This window comes from Oryzias latipes, chromosome 19 (genome assembly GCF_053564925.1).
Source record: "Oryzias latipes strain Hd-rR chromosome 19, Olatipes_Hd-rR_3.1".
NCBI classification, from domain to species: domain Eukaryota; kingdom Metazoa; phylum Chordata; class Actinopteri; order Beloniformes; family Adrianichthyidae; genus Oryzias; species Oryzias latipes.
Genome location: NC_136255.1, coordinates 13,327,485 through 13,346,415, shown reverse-complemented (window position 1 = coordinate 13,346,415; position 18,931 = coordinate 13,327,485). Strand labels below are relative to the sequence as shown.

General features: G+C 38.2%; 1 protein-coding gene across 6 annotated transcripts in view; it reads right to left on the bottom strand.

Moving 5' to 3' along the window:
* ttyh2 (tweety family member 2) overlaps positions 1-18,931 on the bottom strand; it is a 60,742-nt gene that overhangs the window by 9,745 nt on the left and 32,066 nt on the right. For all 6 annotated transcript variants that reach the window (XM_023949258.2, XM_078937793.1, XM_078937790.1 and 3 more), the window contains 3 exons: positions 14,338-14,558; positions 10,031-10,126; positions 1,068-1,140 (listed from right to left, as the gene is read on the bottom strand). In XM_023949258.2, coding sequence (XP_023805026.1) covers positions 1,068-1,140; positions 10,031-10,126; positions 14,338-14,558 — 390 coding nt within the window. The remainder of the gene's footprint in view (positions 1-1,067; positions 1,141-10,030; positions 10,127-14,337; positions 14,559-18,931) is intronic.

Here is an 18,931-nt window from a genome sequence, read left to right as displayed (position 1 = left end):
ACGTGTTCGTAAGTAGGTTGGGAGTTAATGTAGTCAAAGTAACTTTTATTTTTGTGGTATCAGTCGGTTTTTATACATGTTTCAAACACGGTTAGGTAGTTACGGGTGCTGTGAAAAGGCTAGCACAGCTAACGCTTCTGGGCAGCTAAGGTGTAGCGTGTTTCAAATATGTTCTAGAATTGCTGTGAACGCAGTTCATAAAGTCTGACTGACTCTTTTGTCTCCCTTACTGCGCCTTACACATAACAAAAATGTGACAATAGACCATTCCATTTACATCAATAAAATTTCTTGTGGCAAGGATTTATCAATATCTGCAAGGTGCCAAATAGTTGTGGCAGCAAAATAATCTCAAACCATCACTTCCCACCACTATGCTTGGCGATTTGAACGGCCTGCTCACCATTCCCACACTACTACTTTATCTACATAAAAGCGGCTTTTTTCAGTCTCCTATACTCAAAGAAAGCTATTGTAAAAGTATTTTTTGCTACATTAAGGAAAAAACAAACCTTCCGATGGGTCATTTAAATCAAAGTACCTGATTATTCATTGATTGAACAGCTGCGATTGTTGGCCGCTAAGAAATCACCCTGTCCCAGTCTAATCATTCAGGAATGCGATTTCTGCGGGAAGGACGGATTTTCCGCAGCAGAAAGTGTTGGGGTGGACCCACACAAACCTCTGAAGATGCATTCATGTCCGCTGTGTTGAAAAAAGTTCTGTGTTTTTAGTAAAACTATTATGGTTGGGAAACTGGAATGACTAGAAATAGAATTGGTGATAAAAAACGTCACTCAAAATGTGCCAAAGTGTAGTTTTTTTCTAAGATTAGAGCCTGATGAGGCAACAAGCATGAGAATAGTTTGAAATGGGGCAGCGAGAAGCCTTTTTTTAAAATATTTATTGGAAAAGAGCTGCTGGGGGGAAAAAAATCATTGTTCACTGCATAATAACAATAAAGATTCAGATTCTGATTCTGATAAAAGTTGGTTTGCTGGGGGAAAATGTTATATTTAATAAGAAAGTACGGAGAAATCCAGGGGAGGAGGGAGTGAACATCTCACCACAGCTGTAGCCAGGTCAGCTCCCAAAGAAGTCCAGCTTAAGATCAGCGCCAGGACTCCAAACACCATCATCCTGCAGACACACAGCAACAGCACAGTGACAGTCCACCTTAAAAGATCCATTGCTGTCAAATCAAATGAATCTAACTTGAATTGTAACTGATGGATAATCTAATAAATCCTGCCTGTTTAAATTGAACAGAATATATATTTTTTTCAGTTTCTTTGAATTGGAGGCATTTCTGTTTTTTAGCTAAACGCAACAATAAGTTGTGAGCTGTGAGTAAAGTTTTTAGGATAATCTATGGATATGTTCATTTGATAAAGATCCACTTTTATACCCATTTGATTCTAACCTATTGATATTTTTTTTCTCAAACACCCTGTTAGACATTGCAGTTTTCTTTTGCACATCTCAAATTTATGGCTTTTTTTTTTCCACACGACCTTTTTTTTGTTTTTTTTTATAGTCCGTATGCACCTTTTTGATTTTTTTCTGCTATGAATAATTTATAAAAATATGATGTAGTTGTGTAAGGCTGTTGTAAACAGATGGCAGTGGTAGAAGACACTGAGCAAACAGTTTGGGACTTTTTTAATTGACATAAACCTTAAAAAAAACAGAAAAAAACAGCATCAATTTTAAGGACGAGCGGAAGAGAAATGTGCTCCCCATTGACCTACACCTGCTTACAGGCCCTTGGGTGGAGGAGTGTTCCAACAACCATGAAGATAGTATTTCCCTCTTTCTTACAGGAAAAAAAGCAGCTGTCTCACTGATTTCTTGTGATTCCATGTAATGTATTTGTATTTATGTATGAATCCTCTCCAATTATAGACCGGAATTCTTCACATTTTTGCTGCTCCGTCAGTTTTCAATGGAATATTTTGTTTTTGAGTCAAACGTGCAAATATTTTTATTCAAATAAACCATTTAGAAGGCCAAAAGCTGCAGGAATGAAGCGATGACAGGAGGAGTTACTCATTGCTTCTTATTGAAAAGCATTATGCTCAAACGGATCAGAATTGCTGACCTATGTCTACCGTTCTTTTTTTCATAGTTAACTATAATAGCCATTTTTATGTATTGCTAAACTGCGTGATGTCTTATTGCCCTCTCAGTGCTACTTAGTCCCATTTTAAGTGACACCATTATTCAGTTTCCAGCTCCATGGTAGAATGAAGAAAAATCGAGCAAAGAGGGTGTACTGCTATGAAAAAAAGTCCTGGAGGCCGGGGAAAAGGGGCGAATGACGCAACAGTGAATGACTCTGACATAAATCACAATGGGATTTGGACTTATTTTTTGCAGAAAAAAGTCCTGAGCTACTATAAGGGGCTCAAAGAAACAATTCACTGTCAGAAAATAAACCGATGACAGGACCAGAAAGGAGGAAAGACATGGAGGATCCCTTCTTGTTCTTAATGGTGATTTTATTTTAAAAAAAAGAATTTATATAGTTTAATATTGACTTCCACTAGCTGAAAGTGATCAAGGTTCTTCTAAGTCCTAATTTGATTAACTTTTGATCTATTTTAAAAGTGTTCCGGTGGTCTTTTAAATGTAATTAAGCCATTTTGAAACAAAATCAAAAATCTTGCTGTCATGGCTAGCTAGGCGGGACAGACCCAGGCACTGGAACCCAGAAGGAAACACAGGTGAGTAAGATGGTAAGTAATTTAGTTTTTATTTCTTTTTCCAGAATGTGTATCCAAGGGTGAAGATGTTGGAGATATGGAAATTACGGTGTGACGAACGGAAGCCTTGGCTGGAAGTTGCAGCATGGCTGGAGGTATTTGGCGTGGCTAGGAGTTCTCCAGATTTTCAGTGAGGATAAGGCTGCTCTTGGAGTAGTGTGACTCAGGTGAACACTCTTGGTTGGAAGTCCATCAGGGGCAACGAACTGGCGATGAATGCTGGATCTCCGTTTGACGGCTGGCAGGTGATGAGGTGAGTGTTCACAGCTGGTCCAAATCAGGAAGCAGAGAGGGGAGGGGGAGGAGAGACTGCCAGAGACACCATGACACTTGCGTCATTTTCCAGGACATAGAGCGGCAAGAGTGCATTCGAAATTCACCTCCAAGTTGTGCTGGTGGCAAGGAGCAATCCCGCCCCCCCCTTCCCCTCACTATTTCTGAGAGTTCAGATAAGGGACTTTAATGCCCACCCAATGTATCTTCAACATAATAAATAGGAATTTTTGTTAAACTGCCTTTTTTTAGTCTATTTCTGATTCTCAACGATTTAAATAAAGAAATACTTTTTTAAATATATATTTATGTCCTCCATCTTCAGAAAAATGACACCATAATATGTTAAAAACACAATTTTTATCAGAAGGGGTCTTTAAAAATACTGTAGGTTTGAGACTTACCAAAAGTCTGCTTTATAAACTGTAAATTGATCCAAATTTGGCTAAACTTAGCAGCAGATGATTCTGTGAGATACAAAACACTCTACATACCTGCAACATTTCGTTAGATCATTGGGAAGTCTCAGACATCAAATAAGCTGTATTTTTATAAACCTTTAAGCAACCCTATTTCTGATTTTCACTTTTGTTTCTTTTAACTCCCAAGTACGCGACCTGGATTTTTAGCCCACCTGCTGTGATTCATAGAAAATTGAAAAGCCGTGTCTTCTCTAGTGTGTTCCGCGCCTCCTGCACTGTACTCAAACCATTATTATTGTATATCTTGTGAGAAAAAGCCCAAGTACACTTTCTTGTGGTAAATCATAAATACATAAACGCAGGTTGGACCCATCTGTAAATGCAGGGATATAAAAAGAACTCCACACAGGAATCTGCAGCTTCTGAAAGAGCAACTTTTGGAGCGTTTTGTGTCACAGGATCGAGGAGATGAGACTGAAAACAAGCCTACGGACACTTAAATGGTTTGTTCCAACAATTAAAGCTGTAGTTTTTCTAGTGCCTTCTCATAACAAGTGTGTCAGCCTTCTTTAGGGTTAAAGAAAAAGATGCACTGCTCTCAAGATGAGTACGATAGCTTTACTTGAACACTAGTTAGACTCCAAAAATTACACAAATTGATGACAAACTATTGAGTCACCCTTAGAATTTTTAAAAATTAATATTTGGTTCCAGTCTATGATACTGGATTGAAATGTCTATGACGGTTTGAATAAGAGAGACAATGTAAGAGAAACGTTTTTAAAGTGTGTTTCTTTCCAAAGGGCCGTTAAAGACCCACTCCAATGAAAATTGTGTTTTTGGTGTTATTAATATGTTCTTGTGGCATTTTTGTCATGATGGAGGAGATATTTAAAGAAAATTAGGCTTAAAATTGCATCTCTGAGTATTTCTTTATTCAAATCGTTGTGAATCAGGAGCAGACAAAGCAATATAGTAGGAAAGTGATTGTACTTGTTAAGTAGAAAATATGCGTGGCTGATTAAAGACAAAAAGTATTACAAAACACACACTTTTTGTACAAACTCATTACCCCCAAGATAAACTTAAATAAAGTGAGCCACAAAGTGTCTTCTGTGTGTTTTTTTGTCATCACTGCAATAGTCATAGAAACACCCTGGTCGGGGCTTACAGAGGCAAAACTTGGTGCTCAGAATGGTTAATACTAGTGTTTCTAGATTCAATTGAGGCTTGAAATTCTAAATTCGAAAGCATCAAAAACCTTGAGTCGACTTTAAAGACGAAGTGACATTCTCACATAAAAGGGGTCTCAGTTTTTCCATCTGTTTTTAGGTTGGAGTTTCTTTTTTTGGCTTTGTAAATTAGTGGTATGATAAGAGCAAACGTTTGATGAAACCACGTAGAGTTAAAAGTGACTCAAGAATCCTTAGAAGTGGATTTGGGAAGGGCTGGTTTAAAAATACCTCATGGCTGTTGCCACCGTTTTATTCTTTCAGAATCCTTTTGGCGTATAAAATGTCCACTGGATGGTACTAATTAAAGTTACTGCTCCAAAACAGCATGTATAAATTCTGCTTCACACGAAAATCACTTGTTCTTTAACTTTAGGACTTGCAGAGGTTGTTTGATTAATAAGACCCATTAATTCTTGTATTTTACTAAGTGAACCACAGAATCCATTTCTGATATTTGTCTGTTACACTGATGTCACCATGCGTTCTCATGGGTTAAGTTGAATTTTGTAGGTATTTCTGTCAGTTTTCTGTCAAACATGTGAATGAAACCTGAAGGGAAAAAAAAAGAAAAAATACAAGAGAAAAAAAGCCAACAGTTAAGTTTGTGGCTGCTGACTCCACCGTTTCACATGGGTGGGAAACTTCTTATCAAAGCTCTAACTCAGTCTGTCATAGCAGCACCCAGCAGAGCGAACATAAACATTAAATGAGTCGGTAGACCTCCAGAGAGTCATTTGCCTCCAGCCACATCCACTCTGCTGCAGGGAAGCCTCTACTGTGAGGGCGGACTGTCCCAATACTAACCCCAGTGTGCGTCTTTGTGTGTAAATGTGGTTCAGAGGGTGAACTGAAAGAAATTTTGAGGTTTGTGTGTCAAGTTTAGTTCAGCTCACACAGAAATCCACGGAAGTGAATAAAATAAGGACCATTTTTTTATGAATGGAGCTCCTGGTAACCACTTCTACTCTAAAAAAGTTTTCTAAAAGCATGATGTTGAATAAAAATACATAAAACATCTAAACACATAGACAACTATAGACAACAGCATTTGATACAGTTGACCACTCCATTTTATTACAACATCTAAAATCTTGGGTTGGTTTTTCTGGCACAGTTTTTAACTGGTTTTATTCCTATTTATCGGACAGGTTTTTTAATGTTTTCATCTGCAATTCCTGCTCATCTAAGGTGAAAATGACATATGGCGTTCCCCAGGGATCGGTACTGGGACCTCTGTTATTTTCAATTTACATGTTACCACTGGGGGAGATAATACGCCGACATAACCTTAATTTTCATTTTATGCCGATGATATTCAACTTTACTTATCCTTTAAACCTGTTGACCTTGGTCTTTTAAAGAACCTCAATAGCTGCATTGCTGATATTAAAACCTGGATGGCCCAAAATTTTCTGCAATTGAATATGGACAAAACTGATGTAATTATTTTTGGTTCTGTTGAGGCCTGGAATGGTGTGGCTCAGAAATTGGAGTCTCTGTCTAACAATGTTTCTTCAAGCTGCAGAAATCTGTGGGTGATATTTGATACTGATTTGAATTTGGAGACACATGTTAAATCAGTGGTCAAATCTTGTTTCTGGCAACTACATAGGCTATACAGGATAACCCCTCTCCTATCAAAAAAATGTCAAGAGATGGTGATTCACTCTTTTATTTTTTTCCGTTTGGACTATTGTAACGCACTCTACACATGCCTTTCATAGCAGTGTGTGTATCAACTCCAGTTAGTCCAAAAGGCTGCCGCCAGACTCATAACTGGAACCAGAATGAGAGACCACATCACTCCAGTTTTAGCGTCCTTGCACTGGCTCCCAGTCCGTTTTAGAATAGATTTTAAGATTTAAATGATTGCTTTTAAAGCACTCTGTGGACTGGCCCCTAAATATATAGCCGATCTCCTCATTCCATATGCACCTGGTCGCAATCTTAGATCTTCGGCGAAATGCCTTTTAACAATCCCGCAATCTAGATTGAAGACCAGGGGTGACAGGGCCTTTGCTGTAAGAGCCCCAACACTCTGGAACAGTCTCCCTGAAGAGATCAGGTTCGCTGGGTCCCTACCAGTATTTAAATATCTTTTAAAAACCTACCTCTATAGGCGTGCTTTTAATGATTTGAGTGGTTCTTAAATTTAAACATTTGATTTTATTGATTTCGTGGATTTTATTGATTTGACTGATTTATCGATTTTATTGATTCTAACCACTATCACCGTTTCATGTGTGGGCTGGGTTTTATTTCTCCATACTGGAAACTGTTTTTAATACTGATTTTGTCTCATATTAATTTAACAGCACTTTGTAATCTGGATTTCGAAAAGTTTTATATAAATAAAGTTTATTATTATTATTATTATTATTATTATATCTGAGCATTAAAAGGTCATTTGAAGTAGTGATGTCATTTTATCGCGTTAATCGCGATAAATTAATTACAGACAAATAAGTGTTTTATTTGATTTTTTTAGTGCAATAATAACATTTTTAATCTAATATAAGTAACTATTATCTATTATATAATGGATAATGCCCTTTGAGGTGTCTATTATAGGAAATTATTGGTCGACGCGGTAGCTTGATTACTTTGGATGTTTGCTTCAGTGAAGTCCATTCATTTCTGATAATGGACACCTCAAATGGCATTATCCCACCCATAGTGATTTACAAAATACATTTTAAATCAATTATTAGTACTTTATCTTGTTATTTTTAAATTATTTCCCACAAAGTCTGCAGAATTTTCCAGGTAAAGCCCAGAATTCTAAAGGTTTATTTATTATAGCAAATCGTCTTATAGTAAGAGGGCACCCCAAACCATTGTTCTACCACAACAATGCATAACTAGCTGCGTTTCCGTTGAATATAATTTTGCGCTAATTGGATTTGAGATAATAAATTCATCTAATGGAAACATGAAAAATTTCGAAAAAACTTCAATACAATTTTGCGCTTGGAGGAGGTGGTTTTTGAGGCGTATCAAAACTGACACGTTTCGCAGAACTGCAATGGAAATACTTTTTTCTAATTTAAATGAGTTAGATGGCGATGCGCTTCTTGGTAGAACTGACTGCCTTGGTCACTGCACGACGGGCGCCACAGGAGGTCCCACAGCAGTTCTGCGCATCACGCTGAATTGTTGGATCCGCAGCTCCTCTGTAAAATCACCAACCTCGGTTTCCCAAAATCGCTTCATCCCTAGTCGCTCTCACGTTTAAGGAGCTTGGCGCTTCATGGCCTGAATGAGACGTCGACATCTCCTTTCATAGATGGTGATGAACGCTACAGTTTAGGCAGAAATATAAATGTATCGGCTGTAAATCAAAGATTTGTTCACATCCATCGCCGTCCTTTTGAATGATCACGTGTGTTGGTTTATGTTTGTTTGCTTTCATGATTTAATGGAAACAGTGTAATAGAAAATTTTTGTTTTTTTCAACATTTTTTGAAATTCTATAAGGTTTTGCGCAAATATATAATGGAAACGCTGCTACTGTTTCACAGGGAGAACTGTACTTTCAACTGTAAGGCCTGGAGGATAATTAGGATTTTTTTATTGGACAAAAAAAAGCAAGTGGATCTATATTATGGTCTGCAGTTTTTTTTTTTTTTTTTACTTGAAGCTGCTGTCAATTTTGAGTTTCCCTCTTGTTGATGAATTAATATCCTTGACCTTTTCTAAGTAAGAGCAGCACTTCTTATAAAATTATTTTCAGTAAGACACAGTAAACAGGCTTGGCTGTGACTCATCATAGCACAATTTTCAAATAAAAATTGGGGCTTGGACAGCATTTTCTGCCACTTTAATAAAAAATGTAACACAAAAATATGTATTCTGGGAATGATTTGATTTTTTTTCTGAACCATTTAAGTGTAAAAATATATATAAATAAAAAACATCTGTTGCCTTTTGGAAACGTTAGAGCTGATACGTTATTTAAAAAGGGAGAAAAAAAGTATTTCTAAAATAGGATACTAAATGACAACATCTGCCTGTTTTTATGTCCCGTGTCTTTTGACACAAGATAAACAGTAAACCATGTCCGCAGGAAGTTATGTGGCAGATAACCTCAAAAAGGCCTGCTTCCCTCTTTCCACAGCTCTCCAGACGAGTTTGCGGAGCGAAACCACTGACATGAAAACACAGAGCAATTTCAACATCCTGATAGCTAAATATGACAGCAAGGCTGCATGTTTGTGCACAGAGCTTAGCTGCCTCGTTCACAGGCGCATTTCCCAGGGGAAGAGATGGAAATGTTGCACCCGGTTTCCCTTTTTTTTAACAGTAAAACAGAATAACAGAAAAAAAGCCCCCAAGCTTTAGCTAAAAATGAATGAATTTCTTTTCCCTGTGTAAAAAGAATATACAAATCAGAATGGAAGATTTAGATTAAAGGGGTTTTAACTTTAAACAGAGGGTGAATATTTCTATGTAATATGTTTGATTTAAAGATAATGAAGCATAAAAAAATAGTACAAAATGCATGGAATTTATACTAAATAAATCATAAATTGACCATTAAATTCTGATTTCAAGCCAAATTTAAAATGAAACATACAAATCTCAAACAAAAATTGTGTTTTTAAACATAATGCAAAGCTACGTTGACATTGCCCTCTGTCTTTTTGCATTGTACGTGACAGATACAAAGCTGCCATCCAACAATGAGGCTACAAATGTTTGACAGTAGCTCGTACCACATGGGGGTTACTTTTGGTCTCGCATCTAGCAGCAGTGGAATTTAACCCGCAGATCTTGTAGCATAATTAAGACTTCTTAAAACTTCACACCCCCCTTAGCAATGTGCGTTCAAGCAACCATTTACAATGGGGTTAGGGTTAGTCTGTGGAAAAGGCATGTTAATGTGCGCTGGCAGCTTATGTTCAAAACTCTCCTGTCCACAGATAGCTACCAAAGTTTCTACTACCGTTTTTGGACTCTTTGTACAAAACGCGCAACCACTGAATGTGCGTTGCAGGTCAAATCAGTTGAACTTTGACCAATAAGGGACTCTGATTTGACAAATAAGGGAAGTCCGAATTATATGACACCAAGTCAGTCATATAGAGGGTTAGAGCTGTGAAGAAAAAGCCTGGAGCAAGACTTCGCTAGATTTGCACCCTGTCAACATTTCGCACCAAGCGTCCTCTCACTGTGGGTGGTAGACATGTTCTGGTACACAGTAGAAAACAAACAAGAAGCCCCTCCCTGCTTGTCCAGTGTGAACACCATATGCTGAAAGTGCGTTCAAGAATGCTTGCTTAGCGTGTTCTTGAACGCACGTCACATGTCTGTGTGAACGTAGCTTTAGACTTACGTAGTCAGCAGCCAGCGGGATTGCTTGGCCAGACCCAGGCAGGCCAGCAAGCAGATGATCAGATCCACGATGAGGAGTAGGAGGTAAGTGAGCCACCTGCAGATCAAACAGAAGTACAAAGTGGGAACAAGGTCTGGAATATTAAGAAGCGAGCCAGACGACCCGCCCAAATGCACTCTGTGATAATGGTTTAAGTTACTTTTGTGACTGACATAAACTGTAAAGTTATTTTACATTAAAGCTATTTTTGATGAACAGGCTGAAAACAAGCCTTTATTAAAAACAGATCGACAGCTACAAGCCACAAGGCAAAGTGGAATTAGAGCAAATCACGATGATTCCCCGAAGTCACTTCTTACATGATCAAAACCAAAAGATGGAAAAGACAAGTTAGCAGTAAATGCAACTTCTCACTGGTGTTTGACAAACAACTGGGTGAACCAAAGAGAGCCCGTCCAAATTGCCACTTAAACGGACACACGCAATCGATATCAAAAAGGTGTTTTGTGATGCCCCTCCCCCTTAAAGTGGCCATCTGTCATGATGACAGTGGTCAAGCGTTTGACTGGATGCTGCAAAATGTGTACAGATGATTCAAAACATAAAGCATAACAAAAGATCCATTTAAAACGTGGGGTTGAGACTTTTATTTTGACAATCTTTATTGTTCTGCATCAATATTTGTGTTTTTTACTTTTCTCGTCAACCCAAAAAACTTTTTCCACGCCCAACTTTTTATGCTTTTCTCCACCATTTAACATTCTCATATTCAAGTTTTTCTGTCCCCATCTTTCACCCCCATGAAATTTTTCTTACCTCCGGGGCATCAGTATGTATTTATTTCTTTTTGGTTGGGTTACCGATGTCGAAGCCATTTTGAGAGGTAAATGATGCTGTGACAAAATGTTTGGTTGGGTGTTATAGTGAATATGCTAACGTGGCTAGCATGTAGCGTGTCACAAACAAGTTCTAGTGTTACTTTTAAAGCAGTTCACAAAGTTTGTCTCCGCTTTATAGTTCGGTGCACCTTATATATGATATAATTTCAAAATAGACCATTCATTGAAGTTGAGCCTGATAATCCAGTACCCCCTGTAGTGCGGGAGAAATATGGTACACATTTAAAACATTTTGAGACAGATGTTTGAAATATGACACAGGAAGGCTGATGTCACTTAAAATAAAACGCATGAAGTCAATAGGAACCACTAGCAAACTGCTATATAGGGAAGAAGGGGGGGTAGTAAGTCCATTAGAAATATCCAATAACTGCCTGCTTTCACTTAAGATGGCTAATCCATAGGGCTATTTGGGGGTATTGAATTGTTGGTAGAGTAGAGGAGTCACATTTTGGATCGATGTCAACACACCAGCCTGTGTCTAACTGCTACATTCACAGTAAAAGAGGGCAAGGATCTATTCCTGCTCTGAGGTCAAGTCTCAACCATTGACTGTATATGAGAACTGGGCTGCGTCCAAATCTAAGGGCTGGATCTTTCAATGGCCACGGCTTTGGGCGGCGCTGGACGTGTCCTTCGTCGAGCGAGTAGGCCGGGTGTGAACGGCTGTGAACAGGGCTAGTATAGCCTTTACATAATTTCAACTGTTACACATTGGCGGATGTCCTGTCGCCTAGCAACCATGAGGATTAGTGAACCAGACATGGAGCTCAAAATCTTCTTGACTTATTTGATCTACTTTTTATATTGGTGTAATTATAAAAAGGTGTAATGTAATTATTTCCAACTCCAGGTCCTGCTGCGCAGTGCGCCACCGTTTTCTAAAAATCTCAAGTTGGGACGCAATGCATATTGGGATATGTACAGTATCGAAGGATAAACCAGACCAATTCTTGAAATCGGGAAAAAGAAGGCCGTATTCGTTGGCCGCATTTGAAGGAGTCTTTGAGTTTGGACAGCACTTGTCGCAGCGTTGTGTCCTAAGCAGCCTACAAATGCAGTCCAGGAAGAACGCAGCCCTCAAATTTGGACACAGCCCTGAACGTTTTGCATTCCAAACAGGAAGTAGCTGCTGGCTCCCACAAGCCAAAATCCTTCTATTGACAAACAAATGATCCTTAGTCAATATGTTTTTCAGAATAACAATTCTTGCTCTGAAACCTTTTTATAATATGTTCTTGATAATTTCTGTCGTTCGACTTACTCAAGTTTTAAACTGACTAATCAGATGCCTTAATAAAAAGATTTGGTCTCACATCGACGGATTCTCCCAAGCCCGCTTTCTGTGAAAGGGGTTTCTACTTACAACAAGGTTACTGCTGATTGGCAAGGTTGCCAAAGAAATGATGACTCAGACCAATCTGGACCAATCACTGCTCACTGACAACGTCTGGTTCCAACATGGCGGAGTGCATTTTGGGGAAAAAATGGCGACTGAATTGATTTCATTTGGTTGGAACCATAAACACGCCACTTTGCATGGTTGATGTGACAGTCAATGGTCTCAACCTGCCAGCGTTTTCTAATGAGGCTATTTGGTCCAAAACCACATCTTTTGGTAAGAGAAGCAAATCGAAAACAAGGGTTTGGTGTGAATCATGCAAACAGACAATCACGCGACTAGAAGCAAACACAAAAACAAAAGTGACATAAGAACTCAGCATTTAGAGTAAAAAACAAATCGAAAGAGCTAAACCTGGAAATCCAACAACATGCAAATCAGGTCAAAATCCTAGTCAGATAGAGGATGAAAGCCTCTTTGCATTTGTCTATATTTTGTTAGGATATGGCATCACAGAACCCTGATATTTCCCAAATGGAGGAAGTAGGTGAAACAAACAACAACAAACATTTCCAGTAAGGCCATTTCAAGGCATATGATGGCCACAAAGGCCATTTAACCACAATTTAATCCCGAAAAAAAAAATAAAAGACATGGAAACAAACAATTCTTGTTTAAATGTAAGTACTTTTCTTTGTAAAGTTGGGCTGTTTAGATTAGAGTAAATGGGGACTCCATTGCTTGTGCAACTTTTTGGTTTGAAGACAGCTTCAAACATGAAGTGGGGTTTGGTTCCCACAGTCATGAAGCTCCCAGTGGGGAAGTTGTTTTTCCTGCCTGTTCAAACAGAGTCTGCCAGACTGTCATGGCGTGAAAGCACTCTAATGACTATCTGATTTGACCTGAACACAACTGGACTGTCCAGCTTTAAATGAGGCACATTGTACTCAGAGCTGGTTGCTTAGATCACACTCACAGGAAGTCTCCGCTGCAAAAAAGAATCAGTTGAAATTGGACCGCACTAAGATTCGCCAAATCTTTTTTCTCTTTTAAACAGCAGGGTTTCTGAAACTGTCTGTTGTGGGTGGTCTAGCTAGTATCTGGAATGAATTTATTCTACTTTATGTGTTAAAATGACTCCAAATGTTTGATTTGTTTGTTAGGGATGTAATAAAGTTTTGACCTTTTGACTTTAGCCCCTAAAATGATCCAAATTTGTCCCTTTTCAAAAAGCTTACAAGAAATTACGCTAAATCTGACTATATTTCTTTATTTAACTGTATATAAAGTAAAGATAGGTCAAAGGTCAGGACATATGCAACACTTTTTACTCACTAAAAACATCTGAAAGATGGATTAATGTCCATATTTGAGTAAAAATCTTGTTTTGTCTTCATATTAATTGAAGTCTTTATCATTTTTTACAAAACATACATGTAATCACACGATATCCCTCTATATGCACAACCTTTTTCAGGCGACAGACCAGTTTAATGTGCGGCTATAGTTTCACAGACCGGCTTGCACGAGGATGAAGAGGGCATATGATTTTTTTTTAGTTTCCAATTTCTCTCAAATTATGCGGGTAAAGCTTATTTTCATTCTTTATAAAATATCTGCAGCTGCTTTAAACTTCATTTGTACACTAGATTTAATGTAGGAACCATTAAAATGATTAATATGATTTGATAGATTTTCCCTTAACCCAGAAGTGGAAGCTAAAAGATCAGATGCCAACTTTAGCCTCGTCCAAATGTAAAAATAAACTACAATATAATAATAAACGGCAATTAACTTTGCTAGCTTGGGAGTTTCAGTTAAGTGGTCGGTGCAGCCGCTTTAAGAAAGTAACGGATGGATTTTTGACATGTGACCGAGCGACGTGACATGTTTCAAGAATGAGTCAGATGTGCTGGCGAGAACCCAGTAGTTTTTCAAAATAAAACTTCCTTCACAATCATATTAAACATAAAACGGGAAAAGTTCAATTCGGTCCAGCTGTGTGGCCCGGGGGTTGGTGATCACTGCTATATGCCAATACCAGGTTATTTTTTTAGATTCCTCACCTGTAATACTCAATGTTTGCTGTTTGATCAGCAATGGACGCCAAGTCCAATTTAGCATTTTCCCAGTCAGGCAGGCCCAGCAGCTGTTTGATCACGTTGTCAGCCATCTGCTGCATGAACTGCAAGGTCTGCACATAGTCGCCGCGTGTTGCAAAGATCTCATCCAGCCGTGCCAGGTGGAGATGCAGACCGCTCTTCATGCTGCCCATGGTGCCAGTCACCTGTACAGAAAAGAGCCGAAAAAAAGCAAACAATCGGAAATAATTGTTTTTTCTTTTATTGTGAACTTGTTTCTAGACTTAAATCTGTACGATCAACATTTATTCAAGTTGCTTTCACAACACAACAACTTTATTGATTTTTGTAAAAGTGCAAAAGAAGGCCAAAATCAAACTAAAACATGTTTATTGGAGTATTAAATCATAATGTAGAGCATGTAATTATGTCCTTTAAAAAGCCTTTCCATCAATTTAGTGCACTTTGCTCAAAGAAAGCAGCTGTTTACAGAAAAATGGCATCCTCATCCTTCAATGTGATGATTAAAACGAATAATATATGCATCTATTCTGCTTCTGGCACTTGGCATTCACAAAATGGGAAGAGGATTTGTTTAAACAAAGATGATGAGGAAAGGTTGAGAGGAAGTCATTAGTTGGAATTTCCAAGCTAGATTGAGGAAAGGGAACAATTGTTAGAAATTTGTATCAAAAATTTTTTTTTTTTAGAATTTTGCAAATTGTGACTGCATTCATTTCTTATATAAACTGCTTTTCTGAAAAGTCTTTTTTTTTTGGGAAAAAATTAAAGCTTTTTTTCCGCCAGATTCAATTACATAAAAAACAAACCATTATGACTATCAAATATTTTCGGGGCTTCTACAGTTTAAATTTAGTTATCTAAACTCCCATCAGTGCCTCTACTCAGATCAAGTACCTAAAATCAAAGATTGAGAAATAATGGCTGGTGTCTAATTTTTGCCTCCTGCGTGAGTTTATAATCTAAAACGACCGTGGAGACTGCCAGTGGAGCTAATCTCTTTTGGGTGTTATCCTCTGAGTGGAAGTGATCACACAGATCAAAAAGGTAAGAGAACCAGTCTTGTTAGTCTTTGTCTCGGACTGATGTGTTCACGGAACAAAGGAGTTTGTATTGATTTAAACCTTCGCATCTCCTAGAAGCAAACATTTTGCTCAATGTCCTGATTTCAGGCACTGAGCTTTTCATTGATTTCTATCTGATTAAGTCAATCTGAGCCAGGGAAAAATGATTACTCTGTTAAAAAAATCACAGTGAAGTACTATTGTTATGTTTATCCACCACAATTAAGTTTTGTTATTAGTTTGTAATTAGTTGATTTGAAAGCTCTTGTTTTAGCTTTGCTGGTCGTCATCTTGACAAAATATTATACTTTTAGAACAATCAATAATTTTTAAACTTTTCTCCAAATAAATAATTTGCACCGAAGAGGAACACTCGGATCATTGCAAATTTTTGGTGTTGGCGATTTTTCCTGGACAGTGGGGATTTTTGGGCAACACTGACCAACCACAAGCAGTTGTTGTCTTGCCCATTAGTCCACCCCAAAAAGCAAAAAGCAGAATGTAAAACACAATAAAGATGTGAATTTAGGGAGTATTGATGGATGAATGGATGTTGTGTGTAATCACTTCATACTATTTTCATATGTACTTGTGACTGTACAACACCGTGTTAAAGTGACACACAACGGTCCCAGGGGTATTTTTCTTTCTTTTCCTCATTGATTCATTTACTTTTGTTGCAGTTGTTGCCGTTTTTACAATATTAACAATTTACAATTTAAAAAAAAACAAAAAAAACTTGACAACGGTATCGAGCAAGGAATCGAGCATTTGCAGTTGACCACATATTTTTTGTATATATTTTATTTTTATTATTGTGATGATTATTATTATTGTTATTATTATTAGTAGTAGTATTTAATATTTATTTATTTATATATTACGAATCTAATTTTTGATCATTTCAATAATAATTGTAATTATACTTAATAATTTATTATTCTTAATAATTTAAAATGAATGTCATTTTTTATGTCCTTTTTTGATGTTATATAGATTATTTCTGAATGTCGTTTTTTGCTGCCACAGATATATGAAATTTCTATCTAAATATATCTATCTTTCTATCTATCTATCTATCTATCTATCTATCTATCTATCCTAGTTAAGCTCACACAGACGCGATTTTGTTAATTCAATGTTCAGACGCGGCGCCTGTGAGCGTCTGGCAGTAGCGTGTTTCGGGCATTGCGTTGCTCCACGGCATGATGTTTCCAGAGTTCAAATATCTGAACTTTGGCAAAGAATTTGCATTAAATTAACCAATCAGAAACTCAGTTTTAGCATCTGGCATCAGCAGGTGAAGTCCAAAACCAACATGGAGGACACTAACATGGAGGAGAATCTGATTGTTCTCCTCATGAATAAAAAGGTAGTAAAAAATATAATATAATTGAAAATAACCATTTCTTATTTTATTTAATCCCTCCTCAGGCGAATGTGGGACAGCAGGTCATCCAACTGGGTTATAGAGAGACAGAAGTACCGCTGAAAGGCGAGAGTTTCTCTTTGACCTCATGAACCTATACATGGAGACGTGTTTAATGATGCTTTTTTAGAACCCTTCAAAATAACAGAACCTAATGAACCTCTCAATGTCACCAGTGTCTTCTAGCATTGACTGACTGTCTATGATATATGCAGTCAATGCTTACATGCAGGAATGCATGTAAGTAGCTCCTCCCACAAACACCAGGAGCCTCTGGATCATGAACACGTTTATGGACAAGCGTCATGCAGCTGATGTGATGTGTCAAAAGAGAGGCGACGGACACGATGTTGCATGCATACATCATTAGTTCTAACCTGGTTCAGATGTTTAAAATTAATGTTCCGAGTTGGTTTTCTTTAAAGGAATGTCCATTGAGTAGGCCTGAACCTCCATATGTATTGAAGCACAGTACAGTGGGTCAGAGTTTATCACTGCTGAACTGCCTTTTTGAAGGATTAATGTTCTCTGTTAACTGTGGGAGGCTCTCCAAGCAGCACTGACATGCAGATTAAGGACTTGCTCAAGACTTGGGGTTACAAATAGCTCTGTGCTGTACCAAAAAGCTTGTCCCGCTAGCGTGAAAATATGCAAATATGATTTGGGAACAAGCCTACTCGTTCTTGGGTTCTGGCCAGCTCACTGACCCAAATGTCAACCCGGTTCACTTGCTGGTTGTTTGCCAAAGAGCTTGCAGAACAACCCCCTGCAAACAATAGTTATTAAAAGAGTGACAAACTTTGAGAATGTCAGAAATAAATGCATCTACAGCAGCCAGTTTTCCTCTAAAATACTCATCTGTCTTTAATTTATAGCCTCTATGAGTTTCAGATGGAAGCACAATAAGCATAAATGCCAGACTGTAACTAATGAAGGTTTCGACGCTGACAAAGAGTCCGACTTCGTTCCTTTTCTCTCGTCTGCTGAAGGTACCCCCTTCAGAGACCCCTCCAGGCTGAGCTAAAAGGCATCTGTGTGGGCCAAAGAAGGCCGAAGCCTTTATTGTCAAATCATTTCAATACCAATTCCAATCCCGACTCTGCCAATCACCCAGCCTCACATTGCTCCAATCAAAGGCCTTTGTCTCCCGGGCTCATGGTTGATTAGGTGGGGGGAGACCGTGAACTGCGTGTGGCACACTGGGCTCTTTGTTTTGCCCGAGGAGTAGACTCCTTAACAGTCTATGGCAGAGTGGAATGGACTCACACACAAGCAAGCACACTCACAAGTGAAAAGCAACCACGTCTAATTATGTGCTTGTACGAGCTCCCAAATCCCAGAGGGACACATTGACGAGCGCTCGGATGACTTATGTGTTAATGATTTGTCTCTGCTCGCTAATTTAACTTTGAGAAATGAATGTTGGAGGGCGTTCTCCAGGATTAATAGAAGACGATCGAAGAACATCGATCTGGGAAATCTTGTAAAGCCAAGATTCTGCTTGTAGCGCAGAATCAACATGAGTTTGAAGAGAAAAAAATGGTCAATTAATGGGTTGTGTTGGGTAATGACATTTACTGAGATTTAATATATTTCAACTCCATGAATCATTCATCTGTGGTAACATAGATGCGCCAGAATTCCTGTTCAAGTTATTTATAGAGCTGCTAACTAAGTTTTCTTAACCTCATTCCTTAGTCATGGCCTAACATGCTACCCAACTGTGTTGCAGTAAAGAGTGCTGTCAGCTCTTTACTCTCTTAGGGAAGTGTTATTACCAAGCCCACATTAAGTGTCCTCACTGAGTAGCTCTCACACCACAACATTAATCTCCATTAACACAGATGGAGACTTAATCCCTGCTCTTCAACAGCTAGTGACCCTGGGTCTCTGCCTGAAGCACTTTTCTGGAATAACCGGCAAGGCATGAAGACATCCCAGATTTTAACATGGTCTAGTGGACTTTTTTTTTTCCTGCTTATAATCAGGATACACTGATAACTGAAGTTTGCCAAAGAGAAGTAAATCTAAAAAATTCTTGAACATGACAATGAGTTCAGTGGAC